Below are 19,360 nucleotides of genomic sequence, written 5' to 3'. Positions count from 1 at the left end.
CTGTTAACTACTCTGACACTGAAAAAGTTCTTCCTAACGTCCCTGTGGCTCATGTGGGTACTCAGTCTCCACCTGTGTCCCCTTGTTCGTGTCCCACTCGTGCTCCACATGTGTGCATTCTTAAATACAAGCAATATATACAGGCACTTATAGACACCTAGATGGTCACACGAGAGTGGGATTGGTATGGGTGTGTGTGTGTATTTACTCTCTGTGCCTGCAGGATCGAGCTGTTAGCTCTTGGAACCCCGCCTTTCTAACCGTCGGCAGTCTAATGTACTCACTCCCGATCTATTTTCCTCTATCATATCTACTACATACATTTCTCTATCTAACACACACACACACACACACGTCGGGGCCACGCGGCTGAGTGAACAGCGCTTGGGAGTCGTAGTCCATATGGCCCCTATTCGATTCCCGGCGGAGGCGGAAACAAACGGGCAGTTTCTTTCACCCTGCTGCTCCTGTTCACCTAGCAGTAAATAGGTACCTGGGAGTTAGACAGCTGCTACGGCTGCTTCCTGAGGATATGTGTGTGTGTGTGTGTGTGTGTGTGTGTGTGTGTGTGTGTGTGTGTGTGTGTGTGTGTGTGTGTGTGTGTGTGTGTGTGTGTGTGTGTGTGTGTGATATGCACATCCACACATGGGATGCGAAGAATAATCTAAGTTATTCTGGGTTCAAGAACAAGAAGGATAGACAAACATCCAAGATACACACAGTTTCTGCCACTCCACAAATATTTGAATGTAACCGTTTACGTAAGACTGTACGACCGCTCCCAAATTCAAGGCCATCTCAGGAAACGAATAATGACACATACACACACACACACACACACACTGGTTACAGTAACAATGAGTGGGGTAGTTGGCAAGGCCCTGCACGCATGGTTGGTGTTCTGTTAGTGTAAGGTGTGGCGGGAAATGGCTGAGCGCGCGCCCAGATATTCCGGCGGGTGGGCGGGAAAATGTGCTAGGGAGGGTGTGGCGCCCTTCACCATAACCCATCATATTTATTAAACAGTTTTAAATGTATGTATGTATTTCTGTATGTATACACAAGTGCACGAAAACACACTTACACACATACATACACAAACATGAGCTCCCAAACACGCTTAGGGAAACACATAGGAAGGCAGGATCCCTACAAGGGATCTAGATGATAGAAGCTAAGATTAGCAACTCGGCGTTTAAACCAAAATATAAGCGGCATGTAAATCACAGAATTAAGCGTTGTTTCCATCAGTACTGCGCACCAAACATGGTTCACGCTGGTATATAGTGAGACGAGGGGCACCCGGAGTTTAAGAAGTCTGTGATTGTTTAGTTATCCTGGCCTAGTACTTGCTGGGATGAACGCCGTGTATCTCTGTCACGCACCGCTCCTGTGCCAGGTAAGTCCACTACGGGCTCACCATAGCCCGTGGCTACTTGCCCCGCTCCTGTGCCAGGTAAGTTACGGGCTCACCATAGCCCGTGCTGCTTGGAACTTGTTCCGAGTAGCTGAATCTATAACAACAACAACAACTCTCCGTCAGGAGGGTGTTGGCTCGCTCTCAACGGAGCAACATGTCCTGCTTCGATCAAAGGTCAGAAAGCTTCCATCAGTACCAACCACGGCCAGGACTTTAAAGCATTCATGTCTTCACTTACGAAACCTGTTCATCTTTATTCATTCATTTTTTATGTGGATTTTGTTGCATACTTGAAACTTATGTTTCCGATATCTTTGCAAAACGCCAGTAAATATTTCTCGTACTAAACGTGATGACCTACTTGTTCCTATATTTTTATATAAATAACAAGAAAAACGACAGTACGTATGATTCTTTTTTGTTGGGGACAAGAAGCCTGTATATATATATATATATATATATATATATATATATATATATATATATATATATATATATATATATATATATATATATATATATATATATATATATACGTTAGGCTTATATCGAGGTCAAAGTACTGACCCAGGATTCAACCCCCAACTGTTGTCTAACTCCCAGGTACCTATTTACGGCTAGGTTAACAGGGGAATCAGGGTGAAATGTAACGCGCCTAACCATTTCCGCCAACCCCCTCCCCTGGGGATCGAACTCGGAATCCTCAATTTGTAGTCGAGAAGGTTGCCACTCTACTAGCGAAACTCTCTACGTAAAGTATATGTGAAAAACAGATGCTCTCACTATTATTATTTTATATAAGGGAACCTGGACATTTGTTGGGACACCTTAGACTAGATGACTGGTTATATGTGATAATAAAAAATCCCCACCTGACCCATGCTCCCGTAAGCGAGCCAGCGTGTAGAAGACTACGGTGGTCCGCTCCCGGGTTTCACTATCACATACACGCCAAACTTGTTTATGTTTACCACTCCTAACGGAGATCTTGTAGAAGGCATGATTGGAGAGTAAGGAGCAGAGGGCTTGGATGTCGACCTCCAGAGCAGTAGCGAATTATTCTTTGCTACTCTTAGTCGTGGTTGGTGAACACTAGTATTGCCTCTGTAGCTAGTGACTATTTGATGCACAACTAGATGCCCTACTATTAGATGCACTACTAGATGCACTATTACCATTAGATGCACTTCTAAACAACAATCAAACTGTGTATGTAGGTACCCAGCTGCAGAGTTGAGTGTTCCCGATGTGGTAATTAGTTTTCTAAAGTCGAAATCTTGGCTTCATTGTTTTCACACAAAATGTACAATGTTACTACAACCGGCACCATTTCAACCCAGAGAGGATTGATTGGGCGCCAATCCGTAACCATTAGCCGCTATTCACCCAGCAATAACTGGGTACTTGGTTTGTAACCGATTGGCGGGTCGTGTTCTAGGGAAATTAGTAGGGTAAGACTTACCATGAGAAATAGGAAGGGAAAGTTCTCAGCGTGATGAGAGGAGTCATAAGGCCTCTGCTCATGAACAAAAGAGAGAGAGAGAGAGAGAGAGAGAGAGAGAGAGAGAGAGAGAGAGAGAGAGAGAGAGAGAGAGAGAGAGAGAGAGAGAGAGAGAGAGAGAGGGGGGGGAGGGTAGGGTAGGGATAGCGAGGGAGGAGGGAGGAGAGAGAGAGAGAGAGAGAGAGAGAGAGAGAGAGAGAGAGAGAGAGAGAGAGAGAGAGAGAGAGAGAGAGAGAGAGAGAGAGAGAGAGAGAGAGAGGGGGGGGGGGGGAGGGAGAGTAGGATAGGGATAGCGAGGGAGGAGGGAGGAGAGAGAGAGAGAGAGAGAGAGAGAGAGAGAGAGAGAGAGAGAGAGAGAGAGAGAGAGAGAGAGAGAGAGAGAGAGAGAGAGAGAGAGAGAGAGAGAGAGGGGGGGGGGAGGGAGAGTAGGGTAGGGATAGCGAGGGAGGAGGGAGGAGAGAGAGAGAGAGAGGGAGAGAGAGAGAGAGAGAGAGAGAGAGAGAGAGAGAGAGAGAGAGAGAGAGAGAGAGAGAGAGAAAGAGAGAGAGAGAGACTTATTCCCTACATATAGGTAACTTACAGCAGTAAGGAAGGTCGTCCAGAGGTCCTACTCGCCACTCACCTTACGTCCAAATATTCCTTGTCTTGGCAATACAATTTTGAGTGAAAATGGCTTACAATAAACATATAAATAGCATATGAACCAGTAAATAACAGATCTTCACACTCTACAACACGAAACGTTAAAAAGCATTAATAATAAATTAATTATTGCAGACAATGAGTCACAATAACGTAGATATAATGACCAAACTGTAGATATGATGACCAAACCATGCATCAGAAGACGAGGAGACGACGACGTTTCGGTCCGTCCTCGACCATTATCAAGTAATATGATAGTCCAGTCGTTTCTCCATTTTCTGATGTGTGGTTTGGACATGAAGTTGTCGTTATTATAATTACTATTTACAACAATGAAGTTCCTCAAACTACCAACACCAAACATACAAGCATTAATAATATAATGTACATTAGCATTATTATTATTATTATTATTTAAAACAAAGAAAATGTACAAGTATGGTTAGAGGTAAACTAATATTACAGGTTCAAAAGAGCATCACAGTTTCTAACAATATATACAAGAGTTGATCTTACAATAAACAGACATATTTACACAACATAATTACAATTTTAGATCTATATCGACAACATCGAACTCAAAATAGTAGAAAAAAAAATCACACAAAACACAACTCTAAAGGTTAATCAAGTTATTTGAAGACGAAATCCTCCTCCTACAGCTTCGTGCAGCAGCCACAAAGACACATCTGGACTGTACCTTCTAGCACTAAGTTGGCAATAGTGGTTGCCTTCCCTGCCACGTTCACCGCCTCGCATGAGTACATGCCCTCGTCGTCTTCTGTGGTCCGCACGATGGTCAGGGTCGATACCCTGTCTTCGTAGCAGATGATCCTGTTGGGGCTAGGTATGATTTCGAATCTGTTGAAATACCATTTAATTTCAGGTGGAGGGTAGCCTTTCACCTCACACTTGAAGACTGATTTGTGAGAGGTTTGTGTGATAATCGGCTCCAGGAACTGAGAGAAGGATGGTGGAATGACTTCGATGTCCTTCGGCTTCTGGTTCACCCGTTTAACTGACTTAACAACGCTCTCCTTCTTCGTCACTACTTCAGTTAGTTCTATATCAACTCGTGTAGCCTTTGTTTCCTCAACCTTAGCTTCTTCTGGCACTTCAGTAGCCATAACAGGAACCAGAGGTTTCTTGGGTTCAGCTTCCTTGATCTTTTTGGGCTTTTTGCTAGGCTTCTTCAGCACTTCCTCAGGCTTCGGTGACTTTTCTTTTTCGGGTTTTGAGTATGGCTCAAGAGGAGGTTTCTCCGGCTCCGGAATTTCAGGTTCGTAAGGTTTACCTGGCGTGCGTTTGGGTTTTGGTTTTGGTTCTGCAGGTTTCTCCTTTTTGAATGGTTTTAATACAATTTCCTCTTTCTCTTCTTCTTTAGGAGGTAACCTTCTACCTCTCCAGGAAGGAACTTCGGGCTCTTCATCTTTCTTCTCTGGCCTCTTTCTTACTTTCTTAGGCTTAGGTTCTTCTTCTTTTGGTGGTTTCTCTTCGACCGGTTTTGGAACTTCTGGTTCCATTGAAGGTTTTTCTTTAGGTTCCGGTTTAGGTTTGAGAGGTTTCTCCAATGGTACCTTGTCCTTGTCGAGAATCTCTGGTTCTGTTCGTTCGAATGGTTCCAACTCCACTGGCTCACGGTCCGGAATCTCTTTGGAAGGTTTCTTACCAGGCTTAGGAGTTACTTTAACTTTCTCTTCTTCCTCTGGCTTTTTCTTAGGAATAGGCTTGAGTTGTGGCTTTTCAGCTTCCTTTTCTGGAGACTTCGGCCGACGTTTTGGTGGTTTTAATTTCTTCTCTTCGCCTTCTTCCTCAGGCCTCAATTTACCTTTTCCAAGCTTCAACTTCCTGTCCTCCTCTGGTTCAGGTTTATCTTTAGGTTTGCGCTCGTATTTACCTTTATCTTCTTCCTCCTCATCTTTTGGTTTTGTCGGAGGTTCATACTTCTCGTATTTCTCCAGCACTACAGGTTCTTTCTCCGGTATTTCCTCTGGAACATAAGTTTCATACTCCGGAGGAGGAGTCCATACTCTCTTCTCAACTTCAGGTTCAATTACCTCAGGCGTTTCAACATGCTCAAGCTCTATAGTTTCCAGGGTAACTTCTTCAGGTACAAATACATTCTGTGTTGTTTTCTTGAGTGTTATCTTTGGTATTTCAAACTTCTCTTCAATTGGAGCTGGGAGCATCGGAGGTCTTTTCTTTCGTTTTCCTGGTATTTTCTCAGGTTGTTGTGGCTTCTCTTCTCTCTCTGGTTTAGGAGATATTTCCTTTTCTGGTTCAGGAACTTGCTCAGGAACTTTCTCCTTTTCAGGTTTAGGAACTTGATCAGGAACTTTCTCCCTTTCAGGCTTTTCGTAAGGTTCAAGAGGCGGTTTCTCAGGCTCAGGGATTACCGGTTCATACGGCTTTCCTGGTTTGATTTTTGGACTTGGTTTAGGCTCTTTGGGCTTCTCCTTCTTGAACGGTTTAAGCGTAATTTCTTCTTTATCTTCTTCCTTCGGAGGAAGCCTTTTACCTCTCCACGATGGTGTTTCAACTTCCTCATCTTTATCTGGTTTTATTCTTTCCTTTTTAGGCTTAATCTCTTCCTCAGGCTTAGGTTTTTCCTCATCTTCCGGCTTCACAGGTTCAGTCACACCATCTGGAACCTTTTCTTTATCTGGTTTAGTATATGGCTCAAGAGGAGTCTTTTCTGGTTCAGGAATCTCAGGTTCGTACGGCTTGCCTGGTTTATATTTTGGTTTAGGTTTCGGTTCTTCAGGTTTCTCCTTTTTGAATGGTTTTAGTACAATCTCTTCTTTCTCTTCTTCTTTAGGAGGTAACCTCTTACCTCTCCATGAAGGGACTTCAGGCTCCTCTTCCTTTTTCTCTGGTTTTGGCCTTTCTTTCTTGAGTTTTGGTTCTTCTTCTTCTGAAGGTTTTTCTTCCAATGGCTTTGGAGCTTCTGGTTCCATTGAAGGCTTTTCTTTAGGTTCCGGTTTAGGTTTGAGAGGTTTCTCCAGTGGTACCTTGTCTTTGTCGAGAATCTCTGGTTCTGTTCGTTCGAATGGTTCCAACTCCACTGGCTCACGGTCCGGAATCTTTTTGGAAGGTTTCTTACCAGGCTTAGGAGTTACTTTAACTTTCTCTTCTTCCTCTGGCTTTTTCTTAGGAATAGGCTTGAGTTGTGGCTTTTCAGCTTCCTTTTCTGGAGACTTTGGCCGACGTTTTGGTGGTTTTAATTTCTTCTCTTCGCCTTCTTCCTCAGGCCTCAATTTACCTTTTCCAAGCTTCAACTTCCTGTCCTCCTCTGGTTCAGGTTTATCTTTAGGTTTGCGCTCGTATTTACCTTTATCTTCTTCCTCTTCATCTTTTGGTTTTGTCGGAGGTTCATACTTCTCGTATTTCTCCAGCACTACAGGTTCTTTCTCCGGTATTTCCTCTGGAACATAAGTTTCATACTCCGGAGGAGGAGTCCATACTCTCTTCTCAACTTCAGGTTCAATTACCTCAGGCGTTTCAACATGCTCAAGCTCTATAGTTTCCAGGGTAACTTCTTCAGGTACAAACACATTCTGTGTTGTTTTCTTGAGTGTTATCTTTGGTATTTCAAACTTCTCTTCAATTGGAGCTGGGAGCATCGGAGGTCTTTTCCTTCGTTTTCCTGGTATTTTCTCAAGTTGTTGTGGCTTCTCTTCTCTCTCTGGTTTAGGAGATATTTCCTTTTCTGGTTCAGGAACTTGCTCAGGAACTTTCTCCTTTTCAGGCTTAGGAACTTGATCAGGAACTTTCTCCCTTTCAGGCTTTTCGTAAGGTTCAAGAGGCGGTTTCTCAGGCTCAGGGATTACCGGTTCATACGGCTTTCCTGGTTTGATTTTTGGACTTGGTTTAGGCTCTTTGGGCTTCTCCTTCTTGAACGGTTTAAGCGTAATTTCTTCTTTGTCTTCTTCCTTGGGAGGAAGCCTTTTACCTCTCCACGATGGTGTTTCAACTTCCTCATCTTTATCTGGTTTTATTCTTTCCTTTTTAGGCTTAATCTCTTCCTCAGGCTGAGGTTTTTCCTCATCTTCCGGCTTCACAGGTTCAGTCACACCATCTGGAACCTTTTCTTTTTCTGGTTTAGTATATGGCTCAAGAGGAGTCTTTTCTGGTTCAGGAATCTCAGGTTCGTACGGCTTGCCTGGTTTATATTTTGGTTTAGGTTTCGGTTCTTCAGGTTTCTCCTTTTTGAATGGTTTTAGTACAATCTCTTCTTTCTCTTCTTCTTTAGGAGGTAACCTCTTACCTCTCCATGAAGGGACTTCAGGCTCCTCTTCCTTTTTCTCTGGTTTTGGCCTTTCTTTCTTGAGTTTTGGTTCTTCTTCTTCTGAAGGTTTTTCTTCCAATGGCTTTGGAGCTTCTGGTTCTATTGAAGGCTTTTCTTTAGGTTCCGGTTTAGGTTTGCGAGGTTTCTCCAGTGGTACCTTGTCTTTGTCGAGAATCTCTGGTTCTGTTCGTTCGAATGGTTCCAACTCCACTGGCTCACGGTCCGGAATCTTTTTGGAAGGTTTCTTACCAGGCTTAGGAGTTACTTTATCTTTCTCTTCTTCCTCTGGCTTTTTCTTAGGAATAGGCTTGAGTTGTGGCTTTTCAGCTTCCTTTTCTGGAGACTTCGGCCGACGTTTTGGTGGTTTTAATTTCTTCTCTTCACCTTCTTCCTCAGGCCTCAATTTACCTTTTCCAAGCTTCAACTTCCTGTCCTCCTCTGGTTCAGGTTTATCTTTAGGTTTGCGCTCGTATTTACCTTTATCTTCTTCCTCCTCATCTTTTGGTTTTGTCGGAGGTTCATACTTCTCGTATTTTTCCAGCACTACAGGTTCTTTCTCCGGTATTTCCTCTGGAACATAAGTTTCATACTCCGGAGGAGGACTCCATACTCTCTTCTCAACTTCAGGTTCAATTACCTCAGGCGTTTCAACATGCTCAAGCTCTATAGTTTCCAGGGTAACTTCTTCAGGTACAAATACATTCTGTGTTGTTTTCTTGAGTGTTATCTTTGGTATTTCAAACTTCTCTTCAATTGGAGCTGCGAGCATCGGAGGTCTTTTCCTTCGTTTTCCTGGTATTTTCTCAAGTTGTTGTGGCTTCTCTTCTCTCTCTGGTTTAGGAGATATTTCCTTTTCTGGTTCAGGAACTTGCTCAGGAACTTTCTCCTTTTCAGGTTTAGGAACTTGATCAGGAACTTTCTCCCTTTCAGGCTTTTCGTAAGGTTCAAGAGGCGGTTTCTCAGGCTCAGGGATTACCGGTTCATACGGCTTTCCTGGTTTGATTTTTGGACTTGGTTTAGGCTCTTTGGGCTTCTCCTTCTTGAACGGTTTAAGCGTAATTTCTTCTTTATCTTCTTCCTTGGGAGGAAGTCTTTTACCTCTCCACGATGGTGTTTCAACTTCCTCATCTTTATCTGGTTTTATTCTTTCCTTTTTAGGCTTAATCTCTTCCTCAGGCTTAGGTTTTTCCTCATCTTCCGGCTTCACAGGTTCAGTCACACCATCTGGAACCTTTTCTTTATCTGGTTTAGTATATGGCTCAAGAGGAGTCTTTTCTGGTTCAGGAATCTCAGGTTCGTACGGCTTGCCTGGTTTATATTTTGGTTTAGGTTTCGGTTCTTCAGGTTTCTCCTTTTTGAATGGTTTTAGTACAATCTCTTCTTTCTCTTCTTCTTTAGGAGGTAACCTCTTACCTCTCCATGAAGGGACTTCAGCTTCCTCTTCCTTTTTCTCTGGTTTTGGCCTTTCTTTCTTGAGTTTTGGTTCTTCTTCTTCTGAAGGTTTTTCTTCCAATGGCTTTGGAGCTTCTGGTTCTATTGAAGGCTTTTCTTTAGGTTCCGGTTTAGGTTTGAGAGGTTTCTCCAGTGGTACCTTGTCTTTGTCGAGAATCTCTGGTTCTGTTCGTTCGAATGGTTCCAACTCCACTGGTTCACGATCCGGAATCTTTTTGGAAGGTTTCTTACCAGGCTTAGGAGTTACTTTATCTTTCTTTTCTTCCTCTGGCTTTTTCTTAGGAATAGGCTTGAGTTGTGGCTTTTCAGCTTCCTTTTCTGGAGACTTTGGCCGACGTTTTGGTGGTTTTAATTTCTTCTCTTCACCTTCTTCCTCAGGCCTCAATTTACCTTTTCCAAGCTTCAACTTCCTGTCCTCCTCTGGTTCAGGTTTATCTTTAGGTTTGCGCTCGTATTTACCTTTATCTTCTTCCTCCTCATCTTTTGGTTTTGTCGGAGGTTCATACTTCTCGTATTTCTCTAGCTCTACAGGTTCTTTCTCCGGTATTTCCTCTGGAACATAAGTTTCATACTCCGGAGGAGGACTCCATACCCTCTTCTCAACTTCAGGTTCAACTACCTCAGGTGTCTCAACATGCTCAAGCTCTACAGTTTCCAGTGTTACTTCTTCAGGTACAAATACTTTTTGAGATGTTTTTCTGAGAGTAACTTTTGGTATTTCAAACTTTTCTTCAGTTGGAGCCTTTAGTTTCTGAAGTCTCCTTTTGGGCTTTTGTGTTATTGTCTCAGATTCGTCAGGCTTTTTGTCTGATTCATCAAGCTTCTCTGGTTCTTCAGGCTTCTCTGGTTCCTCAGGTTTCCTAGAAACTTCCTTTGCAAGTTCAGGAATCTTGTCAGAAACCTCTTTTTCAGGTTTGGAGTATGGCTCGAGGGGACTTTTCTCTGGCTCCGGGATTTCAGGTTCATATGGCTTACCAGGCTTGAGCTTTGGACTTGGTTTCGGTTCTTTGGGCTTTACCTTCTTGAATGGTTTTAGCGTAATTTCTTCTTTCTCGTCCTCTTTAGGAGGAAGTCTTTTACCTCTCCATGAAGGAATCTCTTCCTCTTCATCTTTCTTTGGCTTAACTGCCTTTTTCTTAAGTTTTGGTTGTTCATCTGATGGAAGCTTCTCTTCATCTTCATCTTCTACAGGTTGAGGCTCATGGTCAGGAGTAATCTGCATTTTCGGTTTATCATATGGCTCAAGAGGAGTCTTTTCTGGCTCAGGAATCTCAGGCTCATATGGTGTGCCTGGTTTATGCTTAGGTTTTGGTTTTGGCTTTGTGGGTTTCGGCTTCTCGAATGGTTTCAGTTGTACATCTTCTTTCTCTTCTTCTTTGGGAGGTAATCTCCTGCCTCTCCATGAGGGTAATTCAGATTCTTCCTCCTCCTTCTCTGGCTTTGTCCTCTCCTTCTTTGGCTTAGGTTTCCCCTCCTCCTCAAGTTTTTCCTCCCATGGAATTGGCCGTCCAGGTTCTGTTGACGGTTTTTCTCTAAGTTTGGGCTCAGGCTTGACAGGTTCTTCCAGTTGTACCTTGTCTTTATCAAGAATATCCGAATCGACCCGCTCGAATGGTTCCAGTTCCACCGGTTCTCTTTCTGGAATGTCTTTGGATGGTCTCTTGCCTGGCTTCAGAGGCACTTTCTCTTTATCTTCTGTCTCCGGCTTTCTCCTGGGTATGGGTTTCAAATGTGGTGCTTCTTTCTCCTCTTCAGGTTGCCAAGGCAAGCGTTTCCCTGGCTTAAGCTTTATTTGTTCCTCTTCCTCCTCTGGTGGCCACCGACCTTTGCCAAGTTTCAACTTCTTTTCTTCTCCATATTCTGTCTTTTCCTTTGGCTTGCGCTGATACTTGTCCTTTTCTTGCTCCTTCTCATCTTTTATCCTTTCAGTGGGTTCAAAAGTATCAGGTTTCTCAAGTTCGACAGGCTCCTTCTCTGGCAGCTCCTCTGGAGCATATGTCTCATAGTCTGGCACTGGACTCCATTCTCGCTTTTCCTTTGTCGGCTCGGGCTTCTTTGGTTTCTCTACATGCTCAAGATCTACCGATTCGAGCTTTTCTTCTTCAGGAACAAACTTCTTTGGCACCGTTTTCTTTAATGCCACTTTGGGTATTGAGAACTCTTCTTTTTGCGGCTTTTCTTTCTGAGGTCTTTTGCCGGGCTTTGCCTGAACCTTGTCTGGGTGAACAGGAAGCTCATCTTCTCTAATATCTGTCACTGTTTCATCAACCTTCAAATCTTCCAAATCTCTCTGTCGTTCAAGTTCACTAACCTTTTCTTTGTCAGTTTTCCTGTATGGTTCCAGAGGGGTTTTCTCTGGCTCGGGAACTTCTGGTTCATATGGTTTGCCAGGTTTGGGCCTTCGAGCCGGTTTAGGCTCTTCAGGTTTATCCTTAGTGAATGGTTTCAAGATAATTTCTTCTTTAACTTCTTCTTTAGGAGGAATCCTCTTAATTTTCCATGAAGGAGATTCTTTTTCCTCTTCTTTCCTGTCTGGCTTTGTTCGCTCTTTCTTTGACTTAATTTCATCGTCAGGAGTTTTCACTGTATCAAATGGCTTTGGCATGTCAGATTCACTGATGGGTTTCTTTTTAGGCTTGTACTTAGGTTTGAGAGGTTCCTCTAGTTGTACCTCATCTCTGTCAGGAATCTCTCGCTCGACCTGCTCAAATGGTTCCAGCTCCATTGGTTCTCTTTCTGGAATGTCTTTGGATGGTTTCTTGCCTGGCTTCAAGGGCACTTTCTCTTTATCTTCTGTCTCCGGCTTTCTCCTGGGTATGGGTTTCAAATGTGGTGCTTCTTTCTCCTCTTCAGGTTGCCAAGGCAAGCGTTTCCCTGGCTTAAGCTTTATTTGTTCCTCTTCCTCCTCTGGTGGCCACCGACCTTTGCCAAGTTTCAACTTCTTTTCTTCAACATATTCTGTTTTATCCTTTGGCTTGCGCTGATACTTATCCTTTTCTTGCTCCCTCTCATCTTTTGTCCTTTCAGTGGGCTCAAATGTATCAGGTTTCTCAAGTTCGACAGGTTCCCTCTCCGGCAGCTCGTCTGGAGCATATGTCTCATAGTCTGGCATTGGACTCCATTCTCGCTTTTCCTTTGTCGGCTCGGGCTTCTTTGGTTTCTCTACATGCTCAAGATCTACCGATTCGAGCTTTTCTTCTTCAGGGACAAACTTCTTAGGAACAGTTTTCTTTAATGCCACTTTGGGTATTGAGAACTCTTCTTTTTGTGGCTTTTCTTTCTGAGGTCTTTTGCCGGGCTTTGCCTGAACCTTGTCTGGGTGAACAGGAAGCTCGTCTTCTCTAACATCTGTCACTGTTTCATCAACCTTCAAGTCCTCTAGATCTCTCTGTCGTTCAAGTTCACTAACCTTTTCTTTGTCAGTTTTCCTGTATGGTTCCAGAGGGGTTTTCTCTGGCTCGGGAACTTCTGGTTCATATGGTTTGCCAGGTTTGGGCCTTCGAGCCGGTTTAGGCTCTTCAGGTTTATCCTTAGTGAATGGTTTTAAAATAATTTCTTCTTTAACTTCTTCTTTAGGAGGAATCCTCTTAATTTTCCATGAAGGAGACTCTTTTTCCTCTTCTTTCCTGTCTGGCTTTGTTCGCTCTTTCCTTGGCTTAATTTCATCGTCAGGAGTTTTCACTGTATCAAATGGCTTTGGCATGTCAGATTCACTGATGGGTTTCTTTTTAGGCTTGGACTTAGGTTTGAGAGGTTCCTCTAGTTGTACCTCATCTCTGTCAGGAATCTCTCGCTCGACCTGCTCGAATGGTTCCAGCTCCATTGGTTCTCTTTCTGGAATGTCTTTGGATGGTCTCTTGCCTGGCTTCAGAGGCACTTTCTCTTTATCTTCTGTCTCCGGCTTTCTCCTGGGTATGGGTTTCAAATGTGGTGCTTCTTTCTCCTCTTCAGGTTGCCAAGGCAAGCGTTTCCCTGGCTTAAGCTTTATTTGTTCCTCTTCCTCCTCTGGTGGCCACCGACCTTTGCCAAGTTTCAACTTCTTTTCTTCTTCATATTCTGTCTTTTCCTTTGGCTTGCGCTGATACTTATCCTTTTCTTGCTCCCTCTCATCTTTTGTCCTTTCAGTGGGTTCAAATGTATCAGGTTTCTCAAGTTCGACAGGTTCCCTCTCCGGCAGCTCGTCTGGAGCATATGTCTCATAGTCTGGCACTGGACTCCATTCTCGCTTTTCCTTTGTGGGCTCGGGCTTCTTTGGTTTCTCCACGTGCTCAAGATCTACAGATTCAAGAGTGGTTTCCTCTGGGACAAACTTTCTTGGTATCGTTTTCTTAAGTGTGACCTTTGGAATTGTGAATTCTTCTTTTTGAGGCACTTGAATCCCTGGTCTTTTATGAGGCTTTAATTTAGCCTCCTGAGAGTCAGGTGGTTTACTGAAGGGATAAGGCTTCGTCGTTGTTTCATCTATGCTCTCTTGGTACTCATCCTGTATTTTATCATCAGTTTCAATAAATTCATCTAGAAACTCTTCATTCTTAATTTTTTCGGATTCAGAAGCTTTCGGTTCGTATGGCTTACCGACTTTTAATTTTCGAGTTGATCTAGGTTCTTCAGGCTTTCCTTTCTGGAAGGGTTTCAACACCACCTCTTCTTTTTCCTCGTCTTTTCGGGGAAGTCTCTTGACTCTCCAGGAAGGCACTTTTGATATTTCTTCCTCTTCCTCTCGTTTTGTCAGATCTGTTTTTATCTTAGACTCTTCCTCTCTAAGAAGCTCAGTCTCATAGATTGATTTGTGAATTTTGTGAGGTTCTACTTCGTCTTTATCAGCGATGTCTACTTCAGTACGCTCATATGGTTTCAAATCTGTAGATTCACCTTCAGGGACACGTTTTGTTGGTCTTTTACCAGGCTTCAGAGATACCTGGTCTTTCTCATCCTCCTGTGTTATAATTTTCTTTGTAAATGGTTTTAAATGAGCCATTTCTGGTTCCTCTTCCGAAGGTTTAGGGAGGCGCTTTCCTGGTTTGAACTTAATCTGCTCCAATTTTTCCTCTGGTTTCCACCGTCCCTTTCCTAATTTCATGACACGATCTTCATCGATTTCAGAAGCTTGCTCTTTGGGCTTACGTTGATATGTGTCAGTGTCTTCAATGCGTTCTTGTGTTTCTATTTCTTTTCGTTTTATCTCTTCCCAAGTGTCCAAGGAAACTTGCTGGTCATCGAGTAATTCCTCATAACGATACATTTCCTTATCAGGTAAAGGGCTCAGATCACGTTGATCCTTCTCTGTCTTCACTTTTTTCAGCTTCTCTACATGCGTGAGCTCCACAGTTTCAAGTGTTGTGTCTTCAGGAACAAGGTGAGAGCGATGTGTTTTCTTGAGCTGCACCTTTGGCAACACAAATTTCTCTGGTTCTTCTTTGTCTTTAGGAAGCCTCTTACCAACTTTTGGCTTCAATTTTTCTGGTTCATGGATTTTTTCCTCATCAGGTTTAGAGCCATCTTCAGGAACTTCTTCGGCCAGAGAGACTGATTCCGGTTCTTTGGCTTTGTCAGTTTTAAAAGGTTTAAGTGTGACACCTTCCTTCTCCTCTTGTCGTTGAGGAAGCTTCTTGACTCTCCACAGAGGAGCTTTAATCTCCCCATCTGTCGTGTCTTCTGGTTCAGATTTCACTTTCTGAAAAGGCTTCAGATGCGGCTTTTCATCCCCTTCAGGAGCTTCTGGTGTGTACTTGACTGGTTTTAAGTGAACCTCCTCATCAGTACCTACTTGAGGTTTCACTCGTCTTCTACGATACACTGGCTTCTTCCCTTCCTTTAACTGTGTAGTGTCCTTTGCTTTCCGCTGATATCTTTCCTTTGTCAGTTCCCTATGAACTCTTCCTCTGCTCCTTGGCGCCTGATCTGGTATCTCGTCTTCACCAAACTCGCCATATTCACCCTCGGAAATAATTTCATAATCATCGTCGTCGAAGTCAGACTCAGGGCTTCCCTCCTTGCCCGGTTCTTGTACCGGCTTCTTGAGTCCCTCAAAGTGTGCAAGCTCAACCGACTCAAGCTTGGTTTCCTCCGGAGCAAACTTTCTTTGCTGAGATTTCTTGAGTTCGACCTTAGGAATTGTCCACCTTTCTGGTTCTTTGGGTTCCAGCATTCTAGTAGATTTCTTAAGTTTTGATGCAGCTGATCCAATATCTTCAGTCTTTTTCTCGAGTAGCCATGGCGCGGTTTCTCTCTTTTTCTTCTCTATGTCTTCTTCAGTTCTCTGTCTAAAGCGAGGATGTGCATCACTTCCAGGGACGCTTGTGTCTCTGAAGGGCCTTGCCGGGCTGCGAGACAGCCACCTGGCGGGACTTGGAGAAACCCATCGATGCCTTCGTGATTCTCTCTCTTGTGCCCGACATGTAAGCCGGATAGAGTCTTCGACCTCGGTAAATGAACCTGTAGGAAATTAATCCAACTAGTCAACAACACACTCGGCACAACTTGCGCCATAAGGGATGCATGAGGGCATTGTGTCATTAGACCGGCTCGCAGTAACCTTATTTTCATTGGCCGACAAAGACCTGAGAGATTATATTTAGATATAAACCTAAGCAACGAAAGCTATAAAGTGTATAAAAAAAGGTCTAAAAGCCACAGATGTGTCATGAGTCAGTGCGTGGCTTCTGTATGATTCATGAGGGGGGACACCCTATGAGTATCGTGGGAGGTGCTAGAACAGTGACGTAATCTCTGTAACCTCGACGTCCCAAATGATTCGTTCACACCATGGGTGAGGACCCAATCGTAGCGCTCGCTATAGCCTGCTGCTCTCCCATTGGCTGAATGTGGCGGAGGCACCTGTGACGTGGGCGGGCTTGCCTCCCACTAGAACTACTTCAGCAGCCGCAAATGCTCGAGCAACTCAGTTTAGTTGGAGCATTCGTGGTGTGAGGGTCGACGAAGTCAATTCGAAGTGATCGTGAATGAACAACGAAGGAAAAGTTGAAAGATAATCTTGAAAGGACTTTGAATATATTACTGCCCTCTATAAACCGGGGGACATATCATGGAAGCTTTAAAGGAAGATTGACAGCAGAAGCTAAAGCAGAGACGTGTATAGATACGTCCCTAAAGCAAAGAGAGTAAGAGGAGTGAAACATGGTGGCGAAAAGCCAGTGTGTTTACACAGCAAATAGTCTTCACTGACAGCTGGGCCCGGGCGGGGAGGTGACACACCACCCTCAACACTATGGTAAGCTTTCATATGTATGGTTCGTATGTATGGTTAAGTCATATGTATGGTTGTCATAAGTGTCAGGTTGGGAGGTATGGTTTTTGAAGGTATGATCTTGAAGGTATAGTGCTGCTCTGGTTTTAAAGGTATGATGAAGAAAATATTATGTGAATTTAAGTTATCTTGAATCATAAACTGGTGAACGAAGACTTAAATTAAGAAAAATATACCGTGCTTGCTTGCAGGACTGAAAATATATCGGCGCCAGTCCGCTAGGCTGGCTCAAAATATCAATGTGTCATAAAATATCACATTTATTTAGCATGACACATTTCTTTCAGTGCTGAAATATTTCGATCTCTTAAGTCCAGAGTGCATAATATCTTAAAAGGGATCCCGAGGGAGAGAGTGAGGTGATTCATAGACTTTCTTAGCATCCGTGACTCACTGAGACAGACCCGGCACCCAGGCACCCACGAAGCAAAATTAGTCGCTTGTTATATTACCTCATTTGGCCTTCTCCCGGCCTCACCGTGGCCCCCTAACTCCCTCATGTCCTCATAAGGCTCCGGCAGCTGTTGCAGTCAGGCCATATTCTCGAGGTAGCGGTCTAAGAACCCTGCCAAAAATTTGTTTTCATCATAAGACCAATGGCGCGCGTTTGTGTGAAACTCCCCAGAGGTTAAATATTCATATAAAATTAGAAATTGTACAGATCATTATATCCATGTTTTTTACAAATTCCTCAGGCAAATGCATGTACATTATAATTCTGAACCGTGATAATGACTGGCGTGCTGTCGGGAAATATAGTTGGGTAGTATCAAGGTCAGGGGGTAAAATTAACGGTGCCCTTCAGGCGAATTATGTCGCAAAATATTTTCGCACGACCTTGCTTATGATTTTTGGTTTGCTTTCTCAGCAGGTGGTGGAGAGGAGCAGAGACCCCGCGAGCAGCCGCGGCTGGTGGAGACACACCCACAACACCCGCTACACAACCTGCAGCTACTACACTTGTGTCCGCACTCATCCCATAGTATATTTAGTCACCTTTCTAGTGGCATAGATTATTGAGCTTAAATATATTTGTTAATGTCTCGTCCTCGCAATACAACACTCTTAAGTCAGTCATGGACACAAAATAATTAAATTTTGGCCTAATTTCAAGAGTTTTCCATTTACAGTGTGCATGTAAAAGTTACATTTGACACGTGACTGAATTTGGTAAATATAAGTTAGTTTTTTGTTGGAAGTAGTTTCACGGACGTATTACCACGCTTAATATACATCTGTTTTCTGCATCAGGTGATGAGGCTTCTATCAAAAGTGCGCATGGACCAGACTCTCTCACCAGGAGCCATAGCCTCGTCAGGAATTATCCTTATCGTATCTTTATATACATGTTTGCAACTATGTGTTCTGCGTCTATCACTCCAGATTATCTCTGCTGTGTTACTCACAAGTAAGTATTCTCTTGAGTGTTTTAGGCTTAACCAGTAACAGTGTGTTTTATACAAGTATTTTGCCTCGTGTAATATTTTTGGGAGGACCAAAATATTGTCATTTCTATGTGGGCAAACTATTTATATATCTTGGTATACAAAATAAACTGAAACACACAACGGATTTTCATTTAACCCGACTGTAATTGAATCATAAATGAGTCCACACTAATGATAGGGTAAAATTCTGTCACAGTTATGTCCAATCAGCATAGGCTACAGATTTCAATATGTCGGTCACCTTAGTTTAATGTCTAAGGAAATGTGACTGGCATCGCCCAGATTGTGAGAGAGAGAGAGCGAGTCTGTACGTCAAAGGCACATGACATTTCCCTTGACTGAATATTCAACCAAATATGGGGCAAGGATGTAAGTAAATGCTCCCACCTCCTTATTCGTCATAACACTTTGAATGGCTTTCAGAGAACTCAGTAAGTCGCTGGATTCCTATGCAAGGGTGAGTCTCATGTGTATATAGGTCCCCTCAGAGGTGAGTCATATATATTATGTAGATCCCTGCAGATATGAGTGACATGTAGCTTCCTGCATGTCGTTGTTGTTGTTGTTTTAGATTTAGCTACTCAGAACAAGATGTCCATGTAGCATAGGCTATAGTGAGCCAGTAATTGAGTTCGGTTATTCACGGTAACCTTGTTACTGGGATATTTGGGTCGCTTCCTTCAGCAGTCATATATATATATATATATATATATATATATATATATATATATATATATATATATATATATATATATATATATATATATATATATATATATATATATATGTCCCCCTCTGATATGAGTAACATGTAGCTCCCCACAGAGGAGCCATATACATAGCTACCCTGAGAGGTGAGTCACATATATTGTTTCCTCAGAGGGAAGTCTCTTGATATGATACAAGAGTTTAATGAATCATTATAATAAATTTTCTGTTGATAAGTGTGGCGAATATTACTAAGTCATTAATGTAACTTGCAGAATATGGAGTGCCAATTGCTTCAGTTGCAACAGCTGCAAATTTTGAACGCCGCGGTTCCTACGGCGTTCTGGCAGGAGTATGTGCTTTGTTGCGTTCATAGCCGGAGAATATGCCCTACGGTTCGTAACAATGGTATATACACTGTGGCGTTCATAACAGGAATATATATGCTGTGCTGTTCGTAACACGAATACTGTGTGATGTTCGTTATCGGTGTCAAGGTTTGCCCAATGTATCGCATATTTAGGCAATGGGATATACGCACATAACTTGAGCTCCAATGAAATATTCAGAAGAGCAAAAACTGTGCACACCTAGTTGTGTGTGTGAGTTTGGGTGAGGAAGGTGTGTGTGT

General features: G+C 43.1%; 1 protein-coding gene and 1 long non-coding RNA gene across 19 annotated transcripts in view; one reads left to right on the top strand and one right to left on the bottom strand.

Moving 5' to 3' along the window:
- sls (sallimus) overlaps positions 1-19,360 on the bottom strand; it is a 601,134-nt gene that overhangs the window by 103,229 nt on the left and 478,545 nt on the right. Inside the window, exon 105 of one of the 18 annotated variants that reach the window (XM_069317090.1) lies at positions 4,267-15,741. The exons of the other annotated variants lie outside the window; for them this stretch is intronic. Within the exon in view, the coding sequence (XP_069173191.1) occupies positions 4,267-15,741 (11,475 nt within the window). The remainder of the gene's footprint in view (positions 1-4,266; positions 15,742-19,360) is intronic. 18 annotated transcript variants of the gene reach the window in all.
- On the top strand, positions 16,222-18,141 carry LOC123767363 (uncharacterized). Its single transcript, XR_006773953.2, has 2 exons — positions 16,222-16,537; positions 17,442-18,141. It is a non-coding gene; the product is annotated as an uncharacterized lncRNA (long non-coding RNA).

Source organism: Procambarus clarkii, chromosome 86 (assembly GCF_040958095.1).
Source record: "Procambarus clarkii isolate CNS0578487 chromosome 86, FALCON_Pclarkii_2.0, whole genome shotgun sequence".
NCBI classification, from domain to species: Eukaryota; Metazoa; Arthropoda; class Malacostraca; order Decapoda; family Cambaridae; genus Procambarus; species Procambarus clarkii.
The sequence above is the reverse complement of the archived record's forward strand: the minus strand, read 5'-3'. Positions and strand labels throughout refer to the sequence as shown.